General features: G+C 36.6%; 1 protein-coding gene across 2 annotated transcripts in view; it reads left to right on the top strand.

Annotated features, from left to right (window-relative positions):
* NOV (Histidine kinase-, DNA gyrase B-, and HSP90-like ATPase family protein) overlaps window positions 1–4,230 on the top strand; it is a 107,680-nt gene extending 103,450 nt beyond the window's left edge. For both annotated transcript variants that reach the window (XM_086427552.1, XM_086427553.1), the window contains 4 exons: window positions 23–425; window positions 508–825; window positions 1,614–1,871; window positions 2,663–4,230. In XM_086427552.1, coding sequence (XP_086283678.1) covers window positions 23–425; window positions 508–825; window positions 1,614–1,871; window positions 2,663–3,619 — 1,936 coding nt within the window. In that variant the 3' untranslated portion in view covers window positions 3,620–4,230. The remainder of the gene's footprint in view (window positions 1–22; window positions 426–507; window positions 826–1,613; window positions 1,872–2,662) is intronic.
* The last annotated feature ends 18,612 nt before the right edge of the window (window positions 4,231–22,842 follow it).

Here is a 22,842-nt window from a genome sequence, read left to right on the forward strand (position 1 = left end):
CTTTTTTTTGTGGATATACCAGTGTTGCACAAATGTCCAAATTTTATGCCTTCATTTCGGATGGAATAAGCACTTCAAAGGCGAAAATCACAGCGGAGTTTAGTTCGGGACCCTCAATATTTGTTCCATTTTCAAATGTCTCTAGGCATGATGATGTTGTATCTGGTATATTTTTGTCTCCAGAGGATGTGTATTGGCACGATCCAACTGGTGCCTTGGACCGAACTAAGGAATTTGTTCTTCAATGTGGCTCACTTAATGAGACTAGTTTTCCCATAAGCATGACACTTGATTGTGTTTATCAAGGCCTTCATGAATTTTTTGTGAATGAATGTGGGGTGCATGAGACCCCTCCTTTCCGAAGTTACTTCAAGATTTTGCTGAAGTTATCAAATATTTCTTTACCTTCGCAGGCAGCTAATGTAGTAAGTGTTCATATTCACAGCAGTTCAGATTGTATCATAGTGGGTAATCAGTAACGTTTAAGTATTTTATTTCATGTATCAGATCTTCCAAGTTCTTCTGAAGTGGGCCGATGATCTCAAATCTGGATTAGTGGGATCAGAAGATGTCGTTTATTTGAAAGCCTTTCTTCTCAAATTGGAAAGCACAGTACTTCCAACCATGCATGATAAATGGGTTTCCCTCCACCCATCTTTTGGCATTGTATGTTGGTGTGATGATGATGAATTAAAGAAGCAATTCAAGCATTCTGACAATATCGATTTCTTATATTTTGGCGAACTTAGCAAGGACAAAAAAGAAATGATTCCAGCAAAAGTTGCGGGCCTGATGCAAGCCATGGGAGTTCCTTCACTTTCGGAGGTAATACTTTCTAACAATGTTTTCAAAGGCTTTCCACGGTTGGAGGCTTATGTTGTGAGGCTTGCCTCGGTGAGGATTTCAAAAAAGGCCTACAGACTTTATGGAACAGCCTTTTTGGCTCAAAGTATATATATATATTCATAACATTCCTTTTTTTTTTTCCTTTTGTTAGATGTTTTTTTCTGTTTATTTATTTCTATATTCAATTATTATTACTAAAAAAAATGCACGCGTTTGAGACACATTATGCCTCTAGTCATAACCTCAGGGCTTTGGTTGGTGAAACTCATCACTTCGGGCCTTATAACATTTATAAACATTGTGTTTGTGTATGCACACACACACACACACACACAAAACAGAAGGAAGAATGTACCAATTTATACTTGCACACCATGTGCGGATGGGTGGCACACATTGTACTGTTAGTCACCTCTAGGAAGTCTATATATTCTAAGATTTACTTGTTCAAACAGCCATAACCATCTGACTAATAACCTTATGCGTTATCAAAATTTGAGGAAGATGGGGTAGAAAAATAGTCCATAGAATGAATTATCCCAACTATCTGGATCGATCAAGGGCTTTCATGGAAGGGACTTAGAATAAGTCCATGCCTCTTTATGTGTGCCATGCAATTGGTATGCTAGTTGGAGACGGTTTTTAGCTTTACCAAATGGGTGTCTTTGTTTCAGTTTGCTGGGTGTTATGACTGAGACAATTCTGAGATAAGTTCTTGTTGTGCTTCAAGTTTTCATCGTCACTTTTGTTTCATTGATTTTAATCAGGTTGTAAGTCGGGAAGCAATATTTTATGGTATGGAAAATCAAAGAGACAAAGCTTCATTGGTGAACTGGGTTCTTCCCTATGCACAACGCTACATTTATAAATTGCACCTGGATAAGTATTTTCAACTCAAGCAGTCTGGATTTGAAAACCTGAGTAACCTACGACTTTTTGTGGTCGAAAAATTGTTTTATAGGCATATTATCAAGGGATGCAGCAGTGCATCAAAGAAGCGATTTGAATGCTGCTGTCTTCTGCAGGTATGCAAATCAAAATTCATCCCTTCGTTTGCTGCTTGGTTTATTGGATTGATGATGAATGAGTATACGGGTTGGTGAGATCGTAGTCACTAAATTTGCCAGATTCTTGCAAAAAATTTGAAAAATATGTCAGATAAGGGGTCCACCAGAAAAATTGGCGATTAATCAGCCAGTCGGATTTTTCTTTGATTTTTTTTTTTTTTTCAATTTATCTCTGATTATTTAGAAAAATCAACAATCTTTTCGGCCTATCCTCTACTCAAAATTTATCTGTATTAACCATATTGACCTCTGCACCGGGAAATTGCTGAATCCGAACTTGGTTAGTATGGGTGAGATTGAATAGATGGATGGATTACATGCAAATTGTGCAACCTAACAATGAAACTATGTAATTTAAAGGTTGCTGCATACTTCCATCAATGACAGGATTTTCAAAAGGTTGAATTTCCTATTAACGGGTTCAGTTGCACATTTGAAGTTCATAGGGGAATCATTTGGGCCAACTTATGGATATTATGAAACTCTTAAAATTATGCTAAATTATTATTTCCTATCCTTTTCCTCCTGAGTTCTTTCCTTTGCAGCCTCCAACTTCTATCTAATATAATAACACCTCAAAACAGCTCCTCTATTTTGAATAATTATCACAGTAGTGTTGTTTTGAAACTGCCACATTGTAGTAACATTTCAATTTTCTATGATAGTAGGTAGCACTATTATGGCATATAGAAATCCAATGTTGTATTCGTTTTTTTTAAATTTATTTAATTTACTTCTTTTTATTCCAGGATAACAACTTGTATATGACTAGGGACTCAGATTCCCATTCGATATTCTTGGAACTATCTCGCCTTTTCTTCAATGGCACTCCTGAACTTCACCTTGCAAATTTCCTCCACATGATTGCAACCATGCAAGAATCAGGCTCCACAATGGATCAAACAGAGTTCTTCATTGTCAACAGTCAAAAGGTTCCTAAACTTCCAGATGACGAACCCCTTTGGTTCATATCATCTCTATCATTACTTCCAGACGAGGATGAGACACCCCAGACAAATTGTATTTCAGCCACAATTGATGAGAAAAACTTGTTGAAGTCCAAAAGAAAACCCGGTATCAATCCAAATTGGCCTCCTGTAGATTGGAAGACTGCACCAGATTTCAGTTTTGCCCAAGCAAATCGATTCAAGACATTCCCGGCGGTCCCGCTACCTAGTGAGGGTTGTTCACAAATAAAGGATAAACCTGAAGGAATCATTACATACACAGATGATAGGCTGCCTGTTGGAATTGGTGTAAATTGGGTCATCCAGGACGATGCAGCGGCGACTACAATGGCGTTAGTCTTGCAAGATTCAAGGACCATGGAAGATCAACCTCCATTAGTGGGAAGCCCTGATCCTGTATGTGGAGAGATGAATTCTAGTTTGGATGTGTTGAACAAATCTGTTGGTGTCGTTAACGTCCCCGAAAACCTCAACACGAATCAATTTGACAGTAGAGTGCAAATTTCTTTTGGTACACGTAATGAGTACCAGGCAGCTATAACAGGGAGACTGGGAGAGCTCATAGCTTTCAAGTATTTCACCGAGAAGATTGGTGAGGCAGGTGTGGAATGGGTTAATGAAGATAAAGAGACTGGTCTTCCCTTTGACATAGTTATTGGAGAGAAGGATGAGCACAAGGAATATGTTGAAGTTAAAGCAACCAAATATGCAAAAAGGATTGGTTCAATATATCAATGAGGGAATGGCAATTTGCAATCGAAAGAGGTGATTCTTTCAGCATTGTGCACGTAGTTTTGATGGGCTCGGATAAAGCAAACATCACTGTCTTCAAGAATCCTGTGAGACTTTGCCAGCAAGGTGTGTTACAATTGGCTCTTCTAATGTCAAAACACCACCCGAAAGAATTATCCATTGTCAGCTAACGGACTAGGAGATTTCTTTCTGGAGTTCCATTTCGAAACCTGCAAGAGAGCTCTTCAATCATTTATTAGTTAGAGGAGAATGGTTCCCTTAATCTGTTACCTTGACGCCCAATGGGATGGATTGTCCATCGTTGGGTAATCCTCGGTTGTATTATTTTTCGTTTGGTGGGTGAAATTGGATAAATTCTAGCACTTGAAAATTGCAACACTGCACCTTTGAAATGAATTGCTCATTGGAGGATTTGGGGATGCCCTTGCAACTTATACCTAATAACAGGAGTTCTTTCTGACAAAAAATTTGGTCAACATATTGATGAGGATGTCAGTTACGTGGAAGATGGAATAGCTTCCGAGATAACAACAGCACTGGGAAAGGTAAGCTGATCTTTATTTATTGTTTAATTTCATTGATTCAAACGGAGGCCACAGCTTCAGTAGCTGTTGTTAAGACTAGGGCATGGGCATGTGCCATGCACATGCTAATTTAAAAATAAGGATATTGGGTTTTTATATGGAAATTTGGTGTGCCAATAGAAGTTTTCTTGAATACAAACATTCATGGGCCAATAGGTCACAAGTGTGAATTCAATTTTTTTATGTCGGGCAAGAAAATCTCTCACCTGGTTAACACACATAGGATTGGCTCTTTCTGCTCATGGATTTTCCATGATTGACCATTTGACTTGGTCAGAGTCTTGAATCAAACAGCAAATACATTATCATGATTTAGGGATTGGGTCCAGTCGATCTGGGATTAATCCAACAAGGATCACATTTTTATCAGATCTCAATATTAGGATCCGAAACTAAACTCATAATAATTGGATTGGGTCTAGATCAGACCAAATCCAATTAGATATACAAAATCTAAATAAACTTCATATATTTAAACAAAATATGTAATAACTTAGACTTTTTAATTGATTATCAAATCGGATCCTTATTGAAAGTTATTGCACAGAATGGATCAGATTTCGGGTCTGATCCAATCCATCAATAGCCTTAGTGTGATTCAACATTTGACATTCCAATTCTGGAAAAGTTTAATCCACTATCAAGTAGAACAATTCATGTTCAATAAAAATGGAACCATTAAATGATATATTTTCCATTTGATTGCAGCAGTTTTTGCTATTTCAGTGAATGAAACAGGAATTCTACTCTAAACATCATGTTCAACAGTTCAAGTTGACAATAGAAATTAAAAAGCATAAGCAAAGAAGGTATGTTGCATATTGATCCAACAAATAAAAGAACCCAAAATTACAATAGAATACCTACTAAAGAGGCCCATATCCTCCAAAATCTCATCTTGCGGCGTTGTTGCTCTGTCGTCTGCATAAGCAACTTCATTTTTCCATTATCAAAGTATTAGTTCCTTTCACTGAGCCAATCCTTATCGTCTCCAATTAATAGGTTTAGGACGTCAAAGGGAATGAACTCCAATAAATAAATGAACAGCCTCAACCAGTATCCGCTTCAACTTATTCATGATTGAATGCCGAAAATCTTCCATCTGAAAAAGCAACTCCAGAAATACTGAAAAAAGTGAAAAACACATTAGTTACCACATTGCTTTTATCTTTTGCAATTTATTACCGAGCAGGAAAAGGACTAGTTTGCAGGCTTACCAAGAAACAGCCTTAACTGAAAATAACTGATGCTTCCCTTGAATCTAGAGATCAAGAACCCAATCGTGAGATCTGAATACATGATAGTTATTATTAGTGCCATCCATTTTTGTGGTCAGTTTGTAGCAATGTTAGAAATCTCGGTAAGTTAGCTTCATAACTAGGTATAGTTTATTTATTCTGTTTATTGATTGAGAATTAAGGCCCAAATCTGCATATAAAGCCATGTCTATTGGTATTGCAAGTGTGTTCGTATCTGTTCTCACTACGTTTTTCAAAATGGGTAAGCTAGACTCGAATCCACAAACCTGCAATATTGTCAATTGAGCTATATAGGTCTTAGCCCACTGTTCTCACTACCTTGAGATACGTTCTGCTGGGTCTTCATCTCGCTCTTTTAGAATGTTCAACTTGAATAACAAACCAGTGGTTGTAAACTTGTAATTGACCAAACCATCTCCTTCAACATAAATTTTCACAAATGCTTTTCAGTTGTAATTTTATTATCTTTTTGGTCTTTCCACTCATCCATCTCAATATCCTCCCATGCTCTAATCTATTTACATTGTTTCTTCTTGACAAGCAACATTTATATATTTTACAAGTAGTAACTACTCTTTTTATATATGTTAAATATTGTCCAAGTCATCAAGTAAACTTGCTGAACTGAGATTTTTTAACGGGGCACATAGCTGTTGACTCACCAGATTCAGGTTTTGATTTCGTTGTTTAGCATAGGTAAGTAGCCTGACCCGCCCAACTTGCTAATTATAGACCTCAGTAGCCCACTGAAATGGAAGTTTAAACAAGGAAAAATGGGGAAAGAAAATACAGGTAAGGAAAAGAAACTATTTCTGCATTTCACATCAGGACTGTTTGAAAAAATGGTTTCTTACTCACTACGCAGTATTGTAAGAAAGTCAGGTGGCAAGGATTCCATAAAGGAAGAAATATCTTCCATCTTCAAAGACAGTAATTCTAGTTTTAGATATTTTCTCTATCTTCGGCTGACAATCCTCTCCCAAGAGCTTATTTACTGCAAAACCACTTGGTTACATAAATTGCTTGGCAATCGAAGTATAAAAAGTACGACATTATTTACCTTCTAATCAGCAGAAAGTTAATTTTCCTTTTTTTTTTTTAATCAACAGAAAACCTATAAATTGGCTGAATTAAGCCAACAACCGAACATCTGACAATGATTGAAACAAAAGAAGAGTTGCATCTGGAGATGAATATTGGTTCAATAGTGTATAATTAATGTGAAATAAACAGTTTCACCATTCAAAACGATGGCTGTGAAATGGAAAGTTTTCATTACCAGTCAATAGTTCTCCCAGTGAATATGATTGGAAAATATTTAGAATACTTTCCAACACCAAATCGTTCAACTAGAAGTTCTATTTTGTGTGAGTCCTGAAGAATCAATGCTTTCCATAGTTGGCAATAGTCCAATCGGAACCCTTCCTCCAACTCTTTGTAGATCCCATGATCCAAAAGAACTGCAAATGTCATCCGTGAAATGCAATATCTATAAAATAAAAAAATTATGATGTAAACAAGAACATGCGAGTAGTCTTTTTAAAAATAGACTAAAAATAAAACACTTTCATCTTAGATCAGCCTAGTATCCTTGTTGAAGCACATACCTAGAGAAAAATCATTTCGACGTTCAGGAGAGACTAATATGTTACCAGGATGTGGATCACCATGCACAAATCCATGAATAAATATCATTTCAGCGAATACTTCAACTAAAACTTTGGCTCGTAGAACTTACAAAATTGTATTGACATCTAGATCAAAATCAAGTTCCAAGCTAAAGACAGAGTCACAAAAACAAAATATCCACATTCTAGTAGCCGCCTTAATTTTTATTTCAAGAACTATTGTATTTTAGAAGGTAATTGAGATGGTATAGGCATGTACAGTGAAGACCAGAGACCGCACCAATGAGGAGTGCTTTGCTGCAAGTCAACGAATCTAAAAAAAGTGAGAGGAAGGATGAAATGACAATGATGGAAGTAGTAATAGAATCCATGCAGGCACCTTAACTGACGATATGGATTAAGAGAAAGTTGAATGCAGAAACAAGATTCTTGTTTCCAACCCCAATATTTCATATAAAGCATAGATGATAATAATGGGCTAAGACAGATGTTGTCTTGCCAGATCACATCTCCGTGAACATATTAAATACAAAGACTTAATACAGCAGGAACTTTCCCGAAAACTAATCTCAATTTTCCATGGGAGAATTGCTAATCAAAGGGTGGAAAAAACAGTAGAGCTATAATAGAGCTATCACTGATAGGCATACCCCTTTTCTCTAATGGTAATTGGCTCAGAATATCCATTAACAAAAGGAAAAAAAAAAAGATTAACTATCACAAGTGAAAATATAACAACTTGCCAATACAACTAAGGTATATTCTCAAGCAATTATCGAAGACCACCTCTGGACACTAATCTCACTTACAGCTAGAGAAACATAACAAGAAGTTAACAACATCTTATCTGCTCCTTTCCATTCAGAAAATTTAAAAAAAAAAAAAAAAAAAAACGCATGTAGAAATAAAAAAACTCATTGAATTTACCTAAGAATATCCTAAAAGGCGATCCAGATTATATAACTTCAACACCTTAAGATCACCTAGATATTCCACTCAGTGTCAACAAATATCCGAGTGTCTGCTCCATATGTGGATTCAATCGCAATTCGCAACTTATCCACTAAAGGAAAAAGAGATGGACGAAGGGAAAAAACGTCTACTACACATAGATGCATGAACAAGATGAGTGACCTCAAAGTATATGCAATGTTCGACTGGTAATCTCCGTACAAGCATAAAGTGTTATTTTGCCAACTAGAGAGTCAATGGATTGAGCACCAAGATTTCAAATCCCACTAAGATAAATAACATAAAGATGACCTTTGAGCATGCCATCTCAATCCCAACACCACCCCAAATTCGTTGTTATAATTGATTTATTCCATTCTGTTCAAAAACTAGAAACTGATGCGAAAAATTAGTTCACTAATCAATGAAGCAAAAAGAGTTGTTTTCATGCTATCTACTCTTTGTTTAGTGGAGATGTTTCCTCTCAAAATGTCATTTCATCCACCATAACTAGTCTACCAACCAACTAATTTTTTATGGTATTCCAACTTGTCAATTGTGCATTTATCATGCTTGACATTGTGTAAAATGTTTTGAATATAAGTGTAGACACCCCAATTTGTACGAACCCGTAAGGAAAATCTAAGTTTTCTCAAATTAATTTCAATTAAAAACTTAAACTTTTTAACGGGCCCGCATTGCCACTTGGCATCATCTTCATGCATACATACATGTATCATGTCATATAATTTTATATGCTCAACCTTGTCCCTAATCCAATCTAATTTCATACAACTTTCATGCATTTATTCCAATCTTTATGCATATAATCCAATCTAATTTCATACCACTTTCATGATCTAATCCGAATATATATTCATTCTCCATTAACCGACCCATCACCCACACCTTAACCCAAATCTATAAACAAAATCCATATCCTAATCAAGCCAAATCATCCTAAGACCTAACGCAAAGTCCATAATACCATTATCCCTAAACCAAGTCCATCTCCTAACTCAAAGTCCATCCCCTAAGCCCAATACCAAACTCATTCTCTCACATCCCTTCAAAAGATGACACATGTTGATCTCTTATAAGCCTCCAATACCCAATGCTTCAATCTAATTGGAGAGTCAACTCCCCCTTGTGACAATCTAAGAATACATTTCCTAAAAAGTGTGGTCAAATCAAAAAGGTGTTTTGGTCTTTAGGAATAATCTATAAAGTCGAGAAAACTTTCAATTATACCCTCAAAAGGTGAGAATTTTCAAGTACATACATAAAACTTTCTTATTAGCCCATTTCAAAAATATACATCCACCCTTACTTTATGAGTTATTTACAAATGAATCAAGGTCTACTTTTATCTACCATTTTACCTTTACACATGTCACTCCCCTACTCACCCTCTCAAAAGTACTTTTGTTCTCCCATTAGTCCATTTCAAAAATATACATCTACCCTTACTTTATAAGTTATTTATAAATGAACCAAGATTTACTTTTCACCTACCACTCCACCTTTACACATGTCACTCCCCTACTCATCCTCCTAAAAGTACTTTTTATTCTCTCACCTCTATTTATTAAAATCAAAGATCAAATAATATTTTTAGGATTTCTTCACAAATGTCATCTTTATCCTCATACAAATGAAAAATCCAAAAAGAAATAACTTAAATCTCATGTCCATTCTCTTTATTTTTAGGGTTGAACCACTTTATCTCTAAAAATTCTCCAAAAACTCTATAAATACCTTTATTTTCTATGAACAATTCATGCTCTCATGCCCCCATCTCTCAACCTAAAACTCTATCAAAATCCTTAATCATTCTCTTATCTCCCAACCTTCAACTCAAAAATCCTCATCTTCTACTTTTAATTAAATCATTCAACCTTCAAGTTCATCTTTCAAGATTCAAGTTCATTCAAGACTATCAAAGGGATAAGGTGGGTGTTGTAGTTTATTTATTTGTACTCTTTTTTAGCTTGCATTTTTTTCTTCCACCATTCACTTTCTTTTAGTAGCCTTTAAGATGTAACGGAAAATCTTCCTGCATCTCGAGTAGATGGAACTTTAACCTTAAGCATGGAATGCTTGAGATGGTTTAGTCGAAAAGATGGAGATTGGAGCCATTCTTAACCCATTTTCTCTCGTGCATCATATGTATATTATGCACACATACCACACATGTTTGGTCATGATGAAGAAAAGTGTAATTCTCTTGATAGGGTTAAAATACTAAGTTTCTAGCAAAACATACATGCATTAAGGTTATGGATCTAAGAAATTTTTATTTAAGAAGTTTTTTTAAAATCCTAAACCAACATTGTAATTCATGTAAAATGTGATGACTCTATGGGATATCTAAAAGCGCTCTAGATCCGCGGGATGCACGGATCTGTTTTTGACCCTTGAGGTTTTGGAGTCGCCACCTAGTTATTACGGTCTAGGAACCAATCATTGACTCTAAAAACAAAGACAACTAATCTACGAAAGAAAATACGGGTCCGGGGATCACATTACGAGATTGGAAGGTGTTAGGCACCAACCTCGCCCGGCAAGTACCGGTCTCTACTTCTTCCCAAAAATCGGTTACATTGCAAAATAGACCAAAAATAACAAATAATTATAATAAAAAAAATATAAAAGAAAGTTACCTTGCCGATTACAACAATTCCCTCAGCACCAGCGAAGAGTATCTATGTATGTATTTCCTTGCTATTCGTCCGTCACCGATTTGATTTCAAATCTCCAAGTTAAGGTATCTTTTTCTTAGATCTGTGAGTTTTCTGATTTTTCTTATGGATTTGAAGGTGTTTTGAAAGGGTGTTTGGGTGTTTTTTGAACTAAAGTTGAGGTATGGGTGTAAGGTAAGGAGTTAGGACTTCAAAATTAGGGTTTTGGGAAGGTTGGGGAGGCTTCTTGACCTACTTTTCTTAGGGTTTATGATTTGATACGAAAATAGGGTGTGAGGACCTCTATTTATAGATTTTTTTAAGGGTTTATTTAGATAGAATTAGTGTTTAATTAGAATTATTTTAGTTAGAGTTGTATTTTAGTTAGAATTGTTTTAGGTAGAGTTATACTTTAATTAGAATTGTTTTAGGTAGAGTTATATTTTAGTTAGAATTCTATTAAATAGAGTTATTATTTAATTAGAACTTTATTAGGATTTTGACTTTTGGTCTTATTTGATTGACTTTAAAATTTTGACTTTAGTCTTAATTGATTGACTTTAATATCTTGACTTTAGTCTTACTTAATTGACTTTAATTTTGACTTTAGTCTTGCTTGATTGACTTTAATTTTTTGGAGAACCCCCCTCTATTATATCTTTAATTCTTTGGACCCCCAAATGGAGGGGTCCTTGAAGAAATATCTTACAAACCTTCACCAATTTTGCCTGAGAGCCTGATTGATCGATTTTTTAGTTCAAAATTTTAAATTAATTTCATTAATATTTCATTTTAATTAATTAATATTTTATTTATTAATTTCAAAATTTTTAATTATAAAAATTGTGAAATTACCGTTTTGCCCCCGGAGAGGATTTTTCGCGTTTTAAGTCAGTTTTTAATGTTCTAAGATGTTTTAGAATCGATTTTTCATAAGGAAATCAATGGAAATATTGGTTTGTGTCATTTATGAAATTTTTGTGTGAAATGATCGTGAACTTTATGAGGGCATTTTCATAATTTTGTCGAATTATGTGAAAATTGACTAAATGATTTATTTGGTTTCGATTTGTTATTTTATGTGTTTGAATGGATTTTTCTAAGCGTAACATAGGCTCTAGGGATCTTTTGATGTTAGGGGTATTTTGGTAATTTTATCATTTTTAGTGATTTTTATCGTGAAGCTTCTTTTTGGTCTGCAAGATGATGGTTTCTATGTTTCTGGGGTCATATTTTCCTAACGTAGCATGATTTCTACAGTTTTGTTAATTTGAGATACCTCATTCGGATTTCTGAAACATATCTTGTAACAAAATAAAGCGTTGGAATAAACATCCATCATTGGGAATCGTTGCGATCAGGTTGACGAGTTGATTAATCAAGCGAGTGCAAAAATGGGATGTCTACAATATCCTTTTCTATAGGATATTTATCATGTCAATGCTAACATTAAATTCTCTTTCAAAGAGGTACATACTCACTATATGCACACACCTACTTCATGTATTTAATACATTTTTATTGTTATGATATTATTTTAAAAAATGATCAAATTTAAAGATAACTACCCTAGGTGGAGAGAATGAAGTGTCTAACACCTTCTCCATTCTTTAACCGAATCCTCTTACCTAGATTTTAAGTAGACCATACATTTTTCATGAATGAAAGTCATTAAAATGCCATGAAAAATGATTTTTTCTAAAAAATCGATTCGGGTGCCCATTCACACCGATTTCCAAGAAAGAATTGTGACGACTCCAAACAACATAGTATTGATGTTCAAAGATGAACATTCTCATATTTACAACTTAGCGACTTCATTGGGAAGTTTGCGAGTTCAAACCATGACTATTTGGCCATTTTTATAAAATTTTAAAAAAAAATCGATGTGTTCACTAATATTTTATTGTTTGTATTTGTTTTGGTACTTTGCTCTTTATTTTTAGGAATGATTGTAATATTGTCATTTTCTTTTGTGGGTTGAATGTTTGTAAGGAGTTGATATCTTGTCTTTTGAAATGCACTTGTGCACTTACTCTTGCTTAGCTTATTACACAAACCTCCTTTACCTATGAAAGTTTAAAACTTAGATGTCTAGCAGTTCACGACTCGAGATCGCTTATTTCGGGTACAGGGACGAACATATCCAACCCAATAACCAACCTAAGACATGTGTACTTCAGCATACATCAAGGTTTGAAGAATGGGTAACCGTGAAGCCACTTATACCCACATGCATTAAACACGATTAGAGACTTAAGACACAATTTTGGGAAAATGATTTATCAACCCTCTCGTTGTTGTAATTTTTTCAATTCAAGGAGACAACTTTGTAAAATTTATTTTAAAACTCATGAGAGCAACATTGTATAGAATTTAGTTCTTCCTTTTACTCGCCCCTAGGTAAAACGGGAGCATCTTCATTTTGCATAGGTAAAAAAAAATTGAAAAATTTTCAACCCAAAAACAATAATAGTTAATAATGCACTCAAAACTAGTGAGCATTGTGCCCATGAAAGTTTTTTGAAAAAAAAAAATATTTCTGGTCCGTTTTTGCAAAATGGATAAGCATAACTTACACCTATCCGTTTTTGAAGTATGGAGAGGTATAATTTTATACCTAGCCGTTTTTAAAAAATGGATAAGTATGAATTATGCTTATCTATTTTTTCAAAAATGGATTCCAAAAAAAAAAATTCATTTCGTCCCTTACATCAATCCTAACAACTTTTTTCTTACGTTTTATTTTTATTTTGGATTTTAAGGTCTAAAAATGCTTAATTAAATTATTTTTATCACTAAGTTCAGGGCCCAACACGTGTCACTATTTTAAATGGGATTTTCGAATCTTATAAGTAGTCATGTATGATATAAATTGGGTCCATGACCCATATCCATATTTCGAATCAGGGTTCACGACCCATATCCATGTCGAACCGGGTTCACGAATCGTATCCAATTCGAATTGGGTCCACGAACCGTATCCATGTCGAACCGGGTCCACGACCCGCACCCATTTCGAACCGGGTCCCCGACCCATATCTAATCCAAATTGGGTCCACGAATTATATCCATTTCAAATCAGGTTAACAATCCAAATTTAACCCAAATTAGGTCCACATCAATCAAGACAACTCTAATTGGGTCCATATCCATCAAATGGACCTTAACTGGGCTAGTCACCTTTTTCCGATCCTAATTGGGTCCACATCCACCAAATAGACTCTAATTGGGTTATCCATTTTCTCTTCGACCCAATTAGGCCTCATCCATTAAGTTGACCCTAATTGGGTCATTAACTTTCCCTTGACCCTAATTGGGTTCACAACCATCGATTTGACCCTGTAGACACCCCATTTTTGCATCCGCCTGATTAATCAAGTCGTCAACCCGATCGCAAAGGTTCCCAATGATGGATGTCTATTCCAATGCTTTATTTTGTTACCAGATATGTTTCAAAAATCCGGATGAGGTATCTCGAACTGACAAAACTTAGAAACCACGCTACGCTAGGAAAATACGACCCCAGAAACATAGAAATCATCATCTTGCAAACCAAAAAGAAGCTTCATGATAAAAATCACTAAAAATGACTAAATTACCAAAATACCCCTAACATCAAAACAACTCTAGAGCCTGCATTACACTTAGAAAAACCCACACAAACACATAAAACAACAAATCGAAATCAAGTAAACCACTTCGCCAATTTTCACAAAATTTGACAAAATTACGAAAATACCCCTCATAAAGTTCACGACCATTTCATACAAAAAATTTCATAAATGAAAAAAATAAACATTCCCATTGAATTCCTTACGAAAAACTAATTCCAAAACATCCTGGAACATTGAAAAACGACTTAAAACGTAAAAAATCCTCTCCGAGGGTAAAATGGTAATTTCACAATTTTTATAATTAAAAATTTTGAAATTAATAAATAAATCATTAAATAATGTAAATTAAAACATTAATAAAATTAATTATAAAATTTAAACCAAAAAATTGATCAATCAGGCTTTCAAGAAAAATTGTTGATGGTTCGCAAGATATTTCTTTAAGGACCCCTCCATTTGGGGGTCCAAAGAATCAAAGATATAATAGAGGGGGGTTCTCCAAAAATTTAAAGTCAATCAAGCAAGACTAAAGTCAAGATATTAAAGTTAATCAAATAAGACTAAAGTCAAAATTAAAGTCAATTAAGTAAGACTAGAGTCAAGTATTAAAGTCAATCTCATAAGACTAAAGTCAAAACCCTAAATTAAAACCCTAATCTAAACTAATCGAGTCAATCTCATAAGACTAAGGTCAAAACCCTAAATCAAAACCCTAATCTAAACTAATCAAGTCAATCTCATAAGACTAAAGTCAAAACCCTAAATTAAAACCCTAAAGACTAAGTCAAAACCCTAATTGAAACCCTAATCAAACCCTAATGCTTCTAAAAACTTTATAAATAGGAGCCTCCACACCCTATTTTCGTATCAAAGAAAAAACTCTAGAAAAAGTAGGTGAAGAAGCCTCCATAACCTCCCCAAAACCCTAATTTTGGAGCCCCAACTCCTTCCCTAACACCCCTACTCTGATTTTAGCCTAGAAAACACCCAAAAACCTCTCAAAAATATCCTAAAAATCCACAACAAATTCGAAGCACCTAGATCCAAGAAGGAAATACCTTACCTCGGAGATCAGGAATCAGATCCGGAGATAAAACGAAGTAAGGAATACGGTACAAGGAGCCGTTTTCACCAGATCTGAGGGAATAACACTTTTGCAGATCGAAGGTAAGATTTTTCATTATTTTTTTAATCTAGGTTTGTCATTAGCGATGTAGATTTATTTGGGATAAGTAGAGACCAGCAATGGCCGGGCGGGATTGGTGCCTGACACCTTCCAACCCCGTAACATGATCTCCGGATTCAGATTTTCTGTAGAAGATTAGTTCATTATCCGTTTTAGGGTCAGTTTAGTTCCTAGACCATAATAACTAGGTGGCGACTCCCAAACTTCAAGGGTCAAAAGCGGATCCGCGCACCCCGCGGATCGAGGAAGCTTTCAGTGGCGACTTCACTGGGGATCTTGAGGATCAAACTTGAAAAACCCCAAGTATGGGAGCATCGCTAAAATAACCTAGATTTTTTATTATTGTTATTTATTCTTTGTTTGTTTGTTCATTATTTGCATCTCTGTTTTTCAAGTTATGTTTTTGTTTTGTTCGATTATTGAGCATGCCATTTTTGACCTTAGATATGTGACTTCGGTATATTATTCTTGTGAGTTAATGAAGGGCCGTCTAAGGTGATCTTAAATAATGCGATATTTCAATATGGATGATTTTATTAAGAACGGGATGTTGATAGTTGGACAGTAAAATTTTTCAAATGCTTGGGCAGATTTTTCTTTTATTTTTTTTAAAAAGAGCTTTAGTGTGTGCTTGATCTGTTGCTTGATTTTTTTTTTTTTTATTATTATTTTTTTTAATATATAAAAATTTCTCTTGCAAGTCGTGTCCAATGACAACAAGAGGAAAAGAAAGAAAAATGAAATAAAAAAAAAATGTTTTGAGAGGTTCTGTGACTTAGGAACCAATCTTCGTTTTTAGTTATTGGGTGGTGTGTCCCAAGTGAAAATTGGTTTTTAATGGATACATTTAAAAAAAAATCACTTTCTCTTTGTTATTTCTTCTCTGCCAAGGAGTTTTTATCGTCTCCAAACAGAGACCGACTGCTCTTAATAAGAAAAAAACCCAACTCTGGTTTTTTTGGTTGTCGACATCAACATCGGGCTTTAACAAGTAGAGTCCGAGTGAAATCTCTATTGATCTCTCCGCTGAGATGAGCCGCTAGATTAACTTACTTTTCTGTATCAAAAGAGAATGTGTGGGAGCTGAAGAAGAAGGACTTTGTAATCGATGATGGAGATTGAGAACCATGGGTTCCATTGAGTTTTTGCGAGCTTTTGCGACTGTTTTGGGCTGCAACAGAACGTTAATGGCAGATGAAGGTTAAAGAGATCACTAAAAAAAAAAATTTTGTTTTGGTTTGTTTCGGGTTTTTAGCGAAAATCTGATTGGGTTGTGAATCTAAACCTTGCTGTGTTTTGATCGAAGATGGGGAACCTTAAAAATCAATGGTAAAGATCGAATGAAAACCATGGATTCCATGGTATTTTATGCATCGGTTTTGAGCTTTAATAAACCATCAATGGCAGCGTTTTTCTTTCTTTAATCTGGATTTGAAGTCATAAGAAATCGATGAAACGAGGAACTTCAAATCGACCAAAGTGACCTCAAACCAATTGGATTGAAAAAGCAAGATCGTTCTCTGTTTTTTTTTTTTTTTAAATTTTTGACGAACATGGCTGAAATCTGTTGGAGAAGATGGTGTGAAAATTAAATAAAATTTTATTTTTTTACTAAGGGCACACCTCCTTTCATTGAAAATGATGATTAGTTGTTATAACAACCTACCAAATTGCTCTTGTTTCATTTTTTTCATTTTTTTTTATATTTTTTAATTTAGTTTTTTTTTTCTGCTGTTTTTACTTGTTGTCTTTTTAATAGTTTAAAAAAATTAATTAAAAAAAAATGTGTTTTTTAAGTTTGTTTATAAAAGTAAAAATCGATTGGTTTTTTTTAATGCTTTTTTTTTATTATTCTTTTCCTCTCTCTCAATTCGCGTAAAAATCATCATCCCAACGATTGTCATTTTGTTCTTAATCCAATATCCTCAGAAATATCAATTTGGTTAGGGTCACCCCAAAATGACCCTTGATTAGACTATAAAAATTGCAAAAATGACGCCTATTGCAATGATTGAATCTGGTTGATTATCATATGCCATATCCATTGATTAATTTGCCATGATTGATGTATGAAGGTAATGTGCACGTTTAAATTTTAAATGGGACCATATTATGTTAATTGCATATCTAACATGCCATAATCTTGTTTGAGATATGTGCATGATGTTGATCATAATGTTGATATGATGGAATGTGATCGGATTGGTATTTAATATTCATGTCACATCAATGTTGTGATAATTTGATTGGACCCATGGGCCCATTTGTTCGAAAAGGCCCTGGGCACACTCCACCCTGTTTTGCACACATCACATGCACGTTTACTGTTTTGTGCACTTACACGTCCCATATAGCCAACGTGGCACTAGTGCGTGGCCCGGTCTCTTCGGAGATGCGACGTCATTCATGAAAACCACAACTCCAGTCACGTACCTTAGGGTATATCAAACTGGGGGCATTAATACCGTCTGATCAGGTGATTCTAAGAGATATATTGATGCACCCAGGCTGGAGCGACCTGAGCCTTTGACCTATTGTAAGTCACATAGTCACATGTCCCGATTGCCAACGTAGTACTAGTACGTGGTCGGTCCCCTCGTGGGATGCCAAACCATTTATGAAAGCTACAACTCTTGACTCGTACCCATAGGTATAAAAGATAATCTAAGTATATCAATTGCACTTCTTGGTCAAAACCGGTGCCTAAGCAGATCTTGCCCCGCTGTACCCTACTGTACGAGGGGGATAGACTACGTCTATTCTAGACGAGAGGTATTTAAGTGGGCCCTTGCTCAGCATTGTGCGCCACCTCTCAACTGGAGATCAAACTGGCTGTTTTTGGCTTCAGAGAAGTGAATTGAGGTTTTAGATTATCACTTATACGGTATATCAAACCAAGTCACCACGTATCGAAAGGTATATAGGTGTGCTTGGGCACGGGTGGCCAGATAAAAAATGCATTGCACGTAGTAAGCTTAGAGTCTAGAAACCTTCCCAGTAGGTCACGACTCGAACTTATCGTGGGTGTTCCCGGGTTGTTTATTGATTGGAACCTATTGATTGATGAATGTATGTGAGTGATATGAATGGTGAGATCAGAGTGTATGGTTGTCCTCAAGGATCAAAAATGTTGTTTTTGAAAATTAAAATGGGTCCACCGATCCAATAAAGAATCCATTCTTTTACAATAATGACCCAGTCCATCCCAATCCAACAATCATGGTGGGCCGAGCCATTTAAATTGAAAATATCAAATTTGCAAAAGAAGACAAATAGTTTACAGAAAGAAAATATTTTCCAGAAAAGATTATTTTCCAAAAGAAGTGTTCTTTAGAAGAAATGTTTTCCAGAAAATATCTTCCATAAGAATAAGATTTGCCAAAAGAAAATAAAAAATTGATCTTTTACATGGACCATTGGAAGAGTACTAAAATACCCTTTTGTGTCAAACCAGGATGCTAGTCGCAGGCGACAACCCAATCGAACAGTTAGTCAAAACAACCGTCATACGAATGCACCCTGTAGAGAAGATCAATTTTGGGAGATTCATGTTGAGGAGTGCTCTTTACTTCCATGAGTTTGAGATAGACTGGAACCTCCTACATGCTATGGCTAAGCGTTGGAACCCCTATCTTCACATATTCCATATGGGGTATATGCATTTGTGCCCCACTCACGAGGATTATTGCGGCATCATGAGGATATCCACTTCAGACCTCTAGTCAGGCCCTCATTGAAGACCGGATATTCTGGTGAACTCGCCACAGGACTAAACATTTCCAAGGAAGAAGCCAAGGCCTTAGTTCATAACGGGAGATTGAACTTAGTACCTTTACTGGGCCCGTATCGCTCCCGCAGTCACCCTATCAATGTAAAACCCGAAGCCTGGCGAGTTACTAGAGATTATCGATTGTGCCTAGGAATCCTAGCCCAATACATACTGACCTCCAATAGTGATGGCCAAACTATCCCTGAGTCCTTCATAGATATAGCCTCTCAGCTCTCAAGGAAAGCCAACCCGGTACCTCTCATCCTAGCCGAAACTTTCTCAGGTTTAGATGCCATAAAAAATGGTGAGCGGGAAAGCTTCAAAGGAAGCCCCTACTTACTCTATATGTGGCTTTGTGACCGTCTCAAAATCGTAGAGGTTCCCTCAAACCTCGAATATGGGCCAGAACACTTTTCCAAGAGAAACCTGTTAGTGCGTCACAACTCAGTCAAAGCTTGGAGCAAATGGTTAGACTCTCGCCTTGCCTGTCATATTGGTTTTAGGTGCCCTTGGTGGATGACTGATCCCCCTATTCTAGGAACCAAAGGATCATACTATGTTCGTCTGATTGGTTTAGAAGAAACATCTTTTTACCATCCTAATCTGATCCCAGAACAATACGACGTACCTACAGAGTTATCTTTACCTCAGCACAAAGCCTTCTTTCCCCCCGAGCCATTGACTGAAAAGTTAGTACACCTCATTGAGAAAGCTTGGAACAAGCGCACCTTAGGGTATCCAGACGGACCGGCAGAATTCAAAGAGCCAGTTGTTAGAGCCAAGAGGGTCAAGCCTGACAGCAATCCTAATGACCGTCAAGACAAAGCCAAGCGTCCATGTAAAAATAATTCAATTCAAATTTGTTGAAAGATGTTTTATCATTTTCAATAAAGCTATTTTTCTTTCAAATAAATATTGATTTCTTCTTTGAATGTTCATTATGTGAATGGATTAATTAATGGATTGGTGCACAAACCTCAATGAAATGATTCCTTAAAATGTTATCAAGAGGGTAATACTGAAATTGACTAAATTTACCTTTGATGGGGTCATATAGGATTATCATTGCGCCCAAACTCAAGCGTCCACCTCCTAGTTGGAGTCGTAAGTCCAGTCGGTTAGAACGAGCTACGGTACCAAATCAACAAGCAGAGATGGCTTCAGAATCTGAACTTACAGAGATCCGTAAGATCTTGGCAGCCTTTGCCAATGATATCACCAGTATAAAGGGCAAAGTGGAAGTGCTAGAACAGACCTCGGAATCAACAGGCAATCCCTTAAATGATCCAAAAGGAAAGAAAGTAGAAGAGAGACGTCCACATAAAGTCTTCGAACTCGACGGAGATGAAGAATATACCAATGAAAATCCGATGTTAGCTAACAGAATGTCTCAATTAGAGTCGGCTATGAAAAGTATAAAAGGCATCAATGAAATTGCAGCAGGTATTGAAGCTCTGAACCGCATCCCTAGAATCCATCTGCCCGAGAAGTTCGTGATGCCAGAAATGGACAAGTTTAGTGGTATAGGGTGTGCAAAAACACATCTTAAGGTATATGTCACTAACATGCGCACTATGGGGCTCAGTGACGAACATATGACGTTGTTGTTTCAAAGGACTTTATCAGGGTCAGCACTACGTTGGCTAATGTCTCAAGATCTAGTTACTGTGGGCACCTGGGAGAGCATGTCAAAGGCCTTTTGGCATCAGTATAAGTACAGTACAGAGATTGAAACTTCAAGAAGAGATTTGGAAGCGACTAAGCAGAGAAATGGGGAGACATTTACTGATTTCATTGGTCGTTGGAGGGCCAAGGCTGCCCAAATGTGGGATAGACCGTCAGAGAAAGAACAAGTAGCGATTATCCTAAAGAACCTCTCGCAAGGATATGCTCAACACTTAGTGGCCCAATATCTCCCTACTTTCGAGTCATTGTTACAAGTCGGAAGCCAACTCGAGGATGCATTTGCCTCTGGGATTCTTTCTAACCCCTCGGATAACAAGCTTAAGAAACCCTATGTTTCTAAACCTAGCACCAACCATGTCTACATAGCCAACACATCAGCTACCCCAGCTCAACCCCCAGTCCGAACTAATAACCAGGCTCACCCAAGTCAACCTCGAACTCCGTGTCAATTTACCAATCTAGGGATGAGTCTCACTGTAGCTTTTCACAAATTGGTGAAAAAAGGACTTCTTACCCCTATCCAATCCCGACCTTTACCTAATCCCTTGCCAGCTGGACACAATTTTAACTTGTTCTGCGAGTTCCATCAAAACCCTGGCCATCACACGGATCGATGTATTACCTTACGCCATGCTATTCAAAACCTGATAGACAACAAAAAGGTCACAATCCCTAGCCCACCGAATGTCACCAGTAATCCACTACCTACCTATCAACCCCCACCAACTTTGAATATGGTTTCTCACACACCATTACCATTCGACCCTGTCTCTCTTATCCATCCCATCCAAGGCAAACCGCCTAGTTACCCCCTGGCCGGGATAGCCTTCACTGATGAGGTTTTCACCACAAATTGTGAACCATTCGATTTAACCTCAGATGATACGTATTGTTTATCCCCACCTCGATACAGTAGTCCCGCATTCACGAGTTACTTGTTGGCTCAGATGAACTTGAAAAGTCCTGTATCTTTGACAGATGAAGATCCATACTTGCTGACTGAAGAAGATGAGCCCTACTCTCTCTCCTGTGATGAAGTTAGACATATGACTCAAGGAGGAAGAGTTTTTAAGCCACAAGAACTCTGTGTTGATAATCGGACAGCTTTGGCAAGAAAAGAAAAAGAAGATCCTATCACAGAAAATATTGAAGAAGATAACTCCGTGATCAAGCAACTGAAGAAATCAAGAGCCAACATCTCAGTCTGGGATTTACTTATGGCTTCCACTACCCATAGGGAGGCTGTTCTCAAAGCATTAAGTACAGCCCAAGTCTCCCTTGATACTTCTCCAGATCAGCTGGCCAACATAGTAGGGGTGACTTATGTAGAGAATATCTTATACTTCTCAGACTCCGATCTCCCAAAGGAAGGAGCAAACCACACTAAGCCATTGCACATCACAGTTGACTGCAACGGGATGAGGGTACCTCTGGTATTGATCGATAATGGGAGTGCATTGAATGTTTGCCCTTTGAAGACCGCCACTTGCCTTGGGTTTAAAACTGAAGATCTCAAGCCCACTAACCAAGGGGTTAGGGCCTATGATAACACTAAAAGGGACGTACTGGGAATTCTGCACCTTCGATTGTCCACGGGCATAGCTGAATTTCTGGTAGAATTTCAGGTCATAGACATCCAATCCTCTTTTAATCTGTTATTAGGAAGACCGTGGCTACACCAAATCAAAGCCATACCTTCCACGCTGCACCAGAAGGTCAAGTTTATCAAAGATGGACTAGTAATTACTCTCCATGGAGATGCTGAAATTGTAGGGATCATAAATAGTACTGAAGCTAAGGATGAGCCGCTGCTTGAGATTCAACCAGAACAACAGGAAGTAGAGCTC

Source organism: Akebia trifoliata, chromosome 16, assembly GCF_017979445.1.
Source record: "Akebia trifoliata isolate Shusen 1 chromosome 16, ASM1797944v1, whole genome shotgun sequence".
Classification (NCBI taxonomy): Eukaryota; Viridiplantae; Streptophyta; class Magnoliopsida; order Ranunculales; family Lardizabalaceae; genus Akebia; species Akebia trifoliata.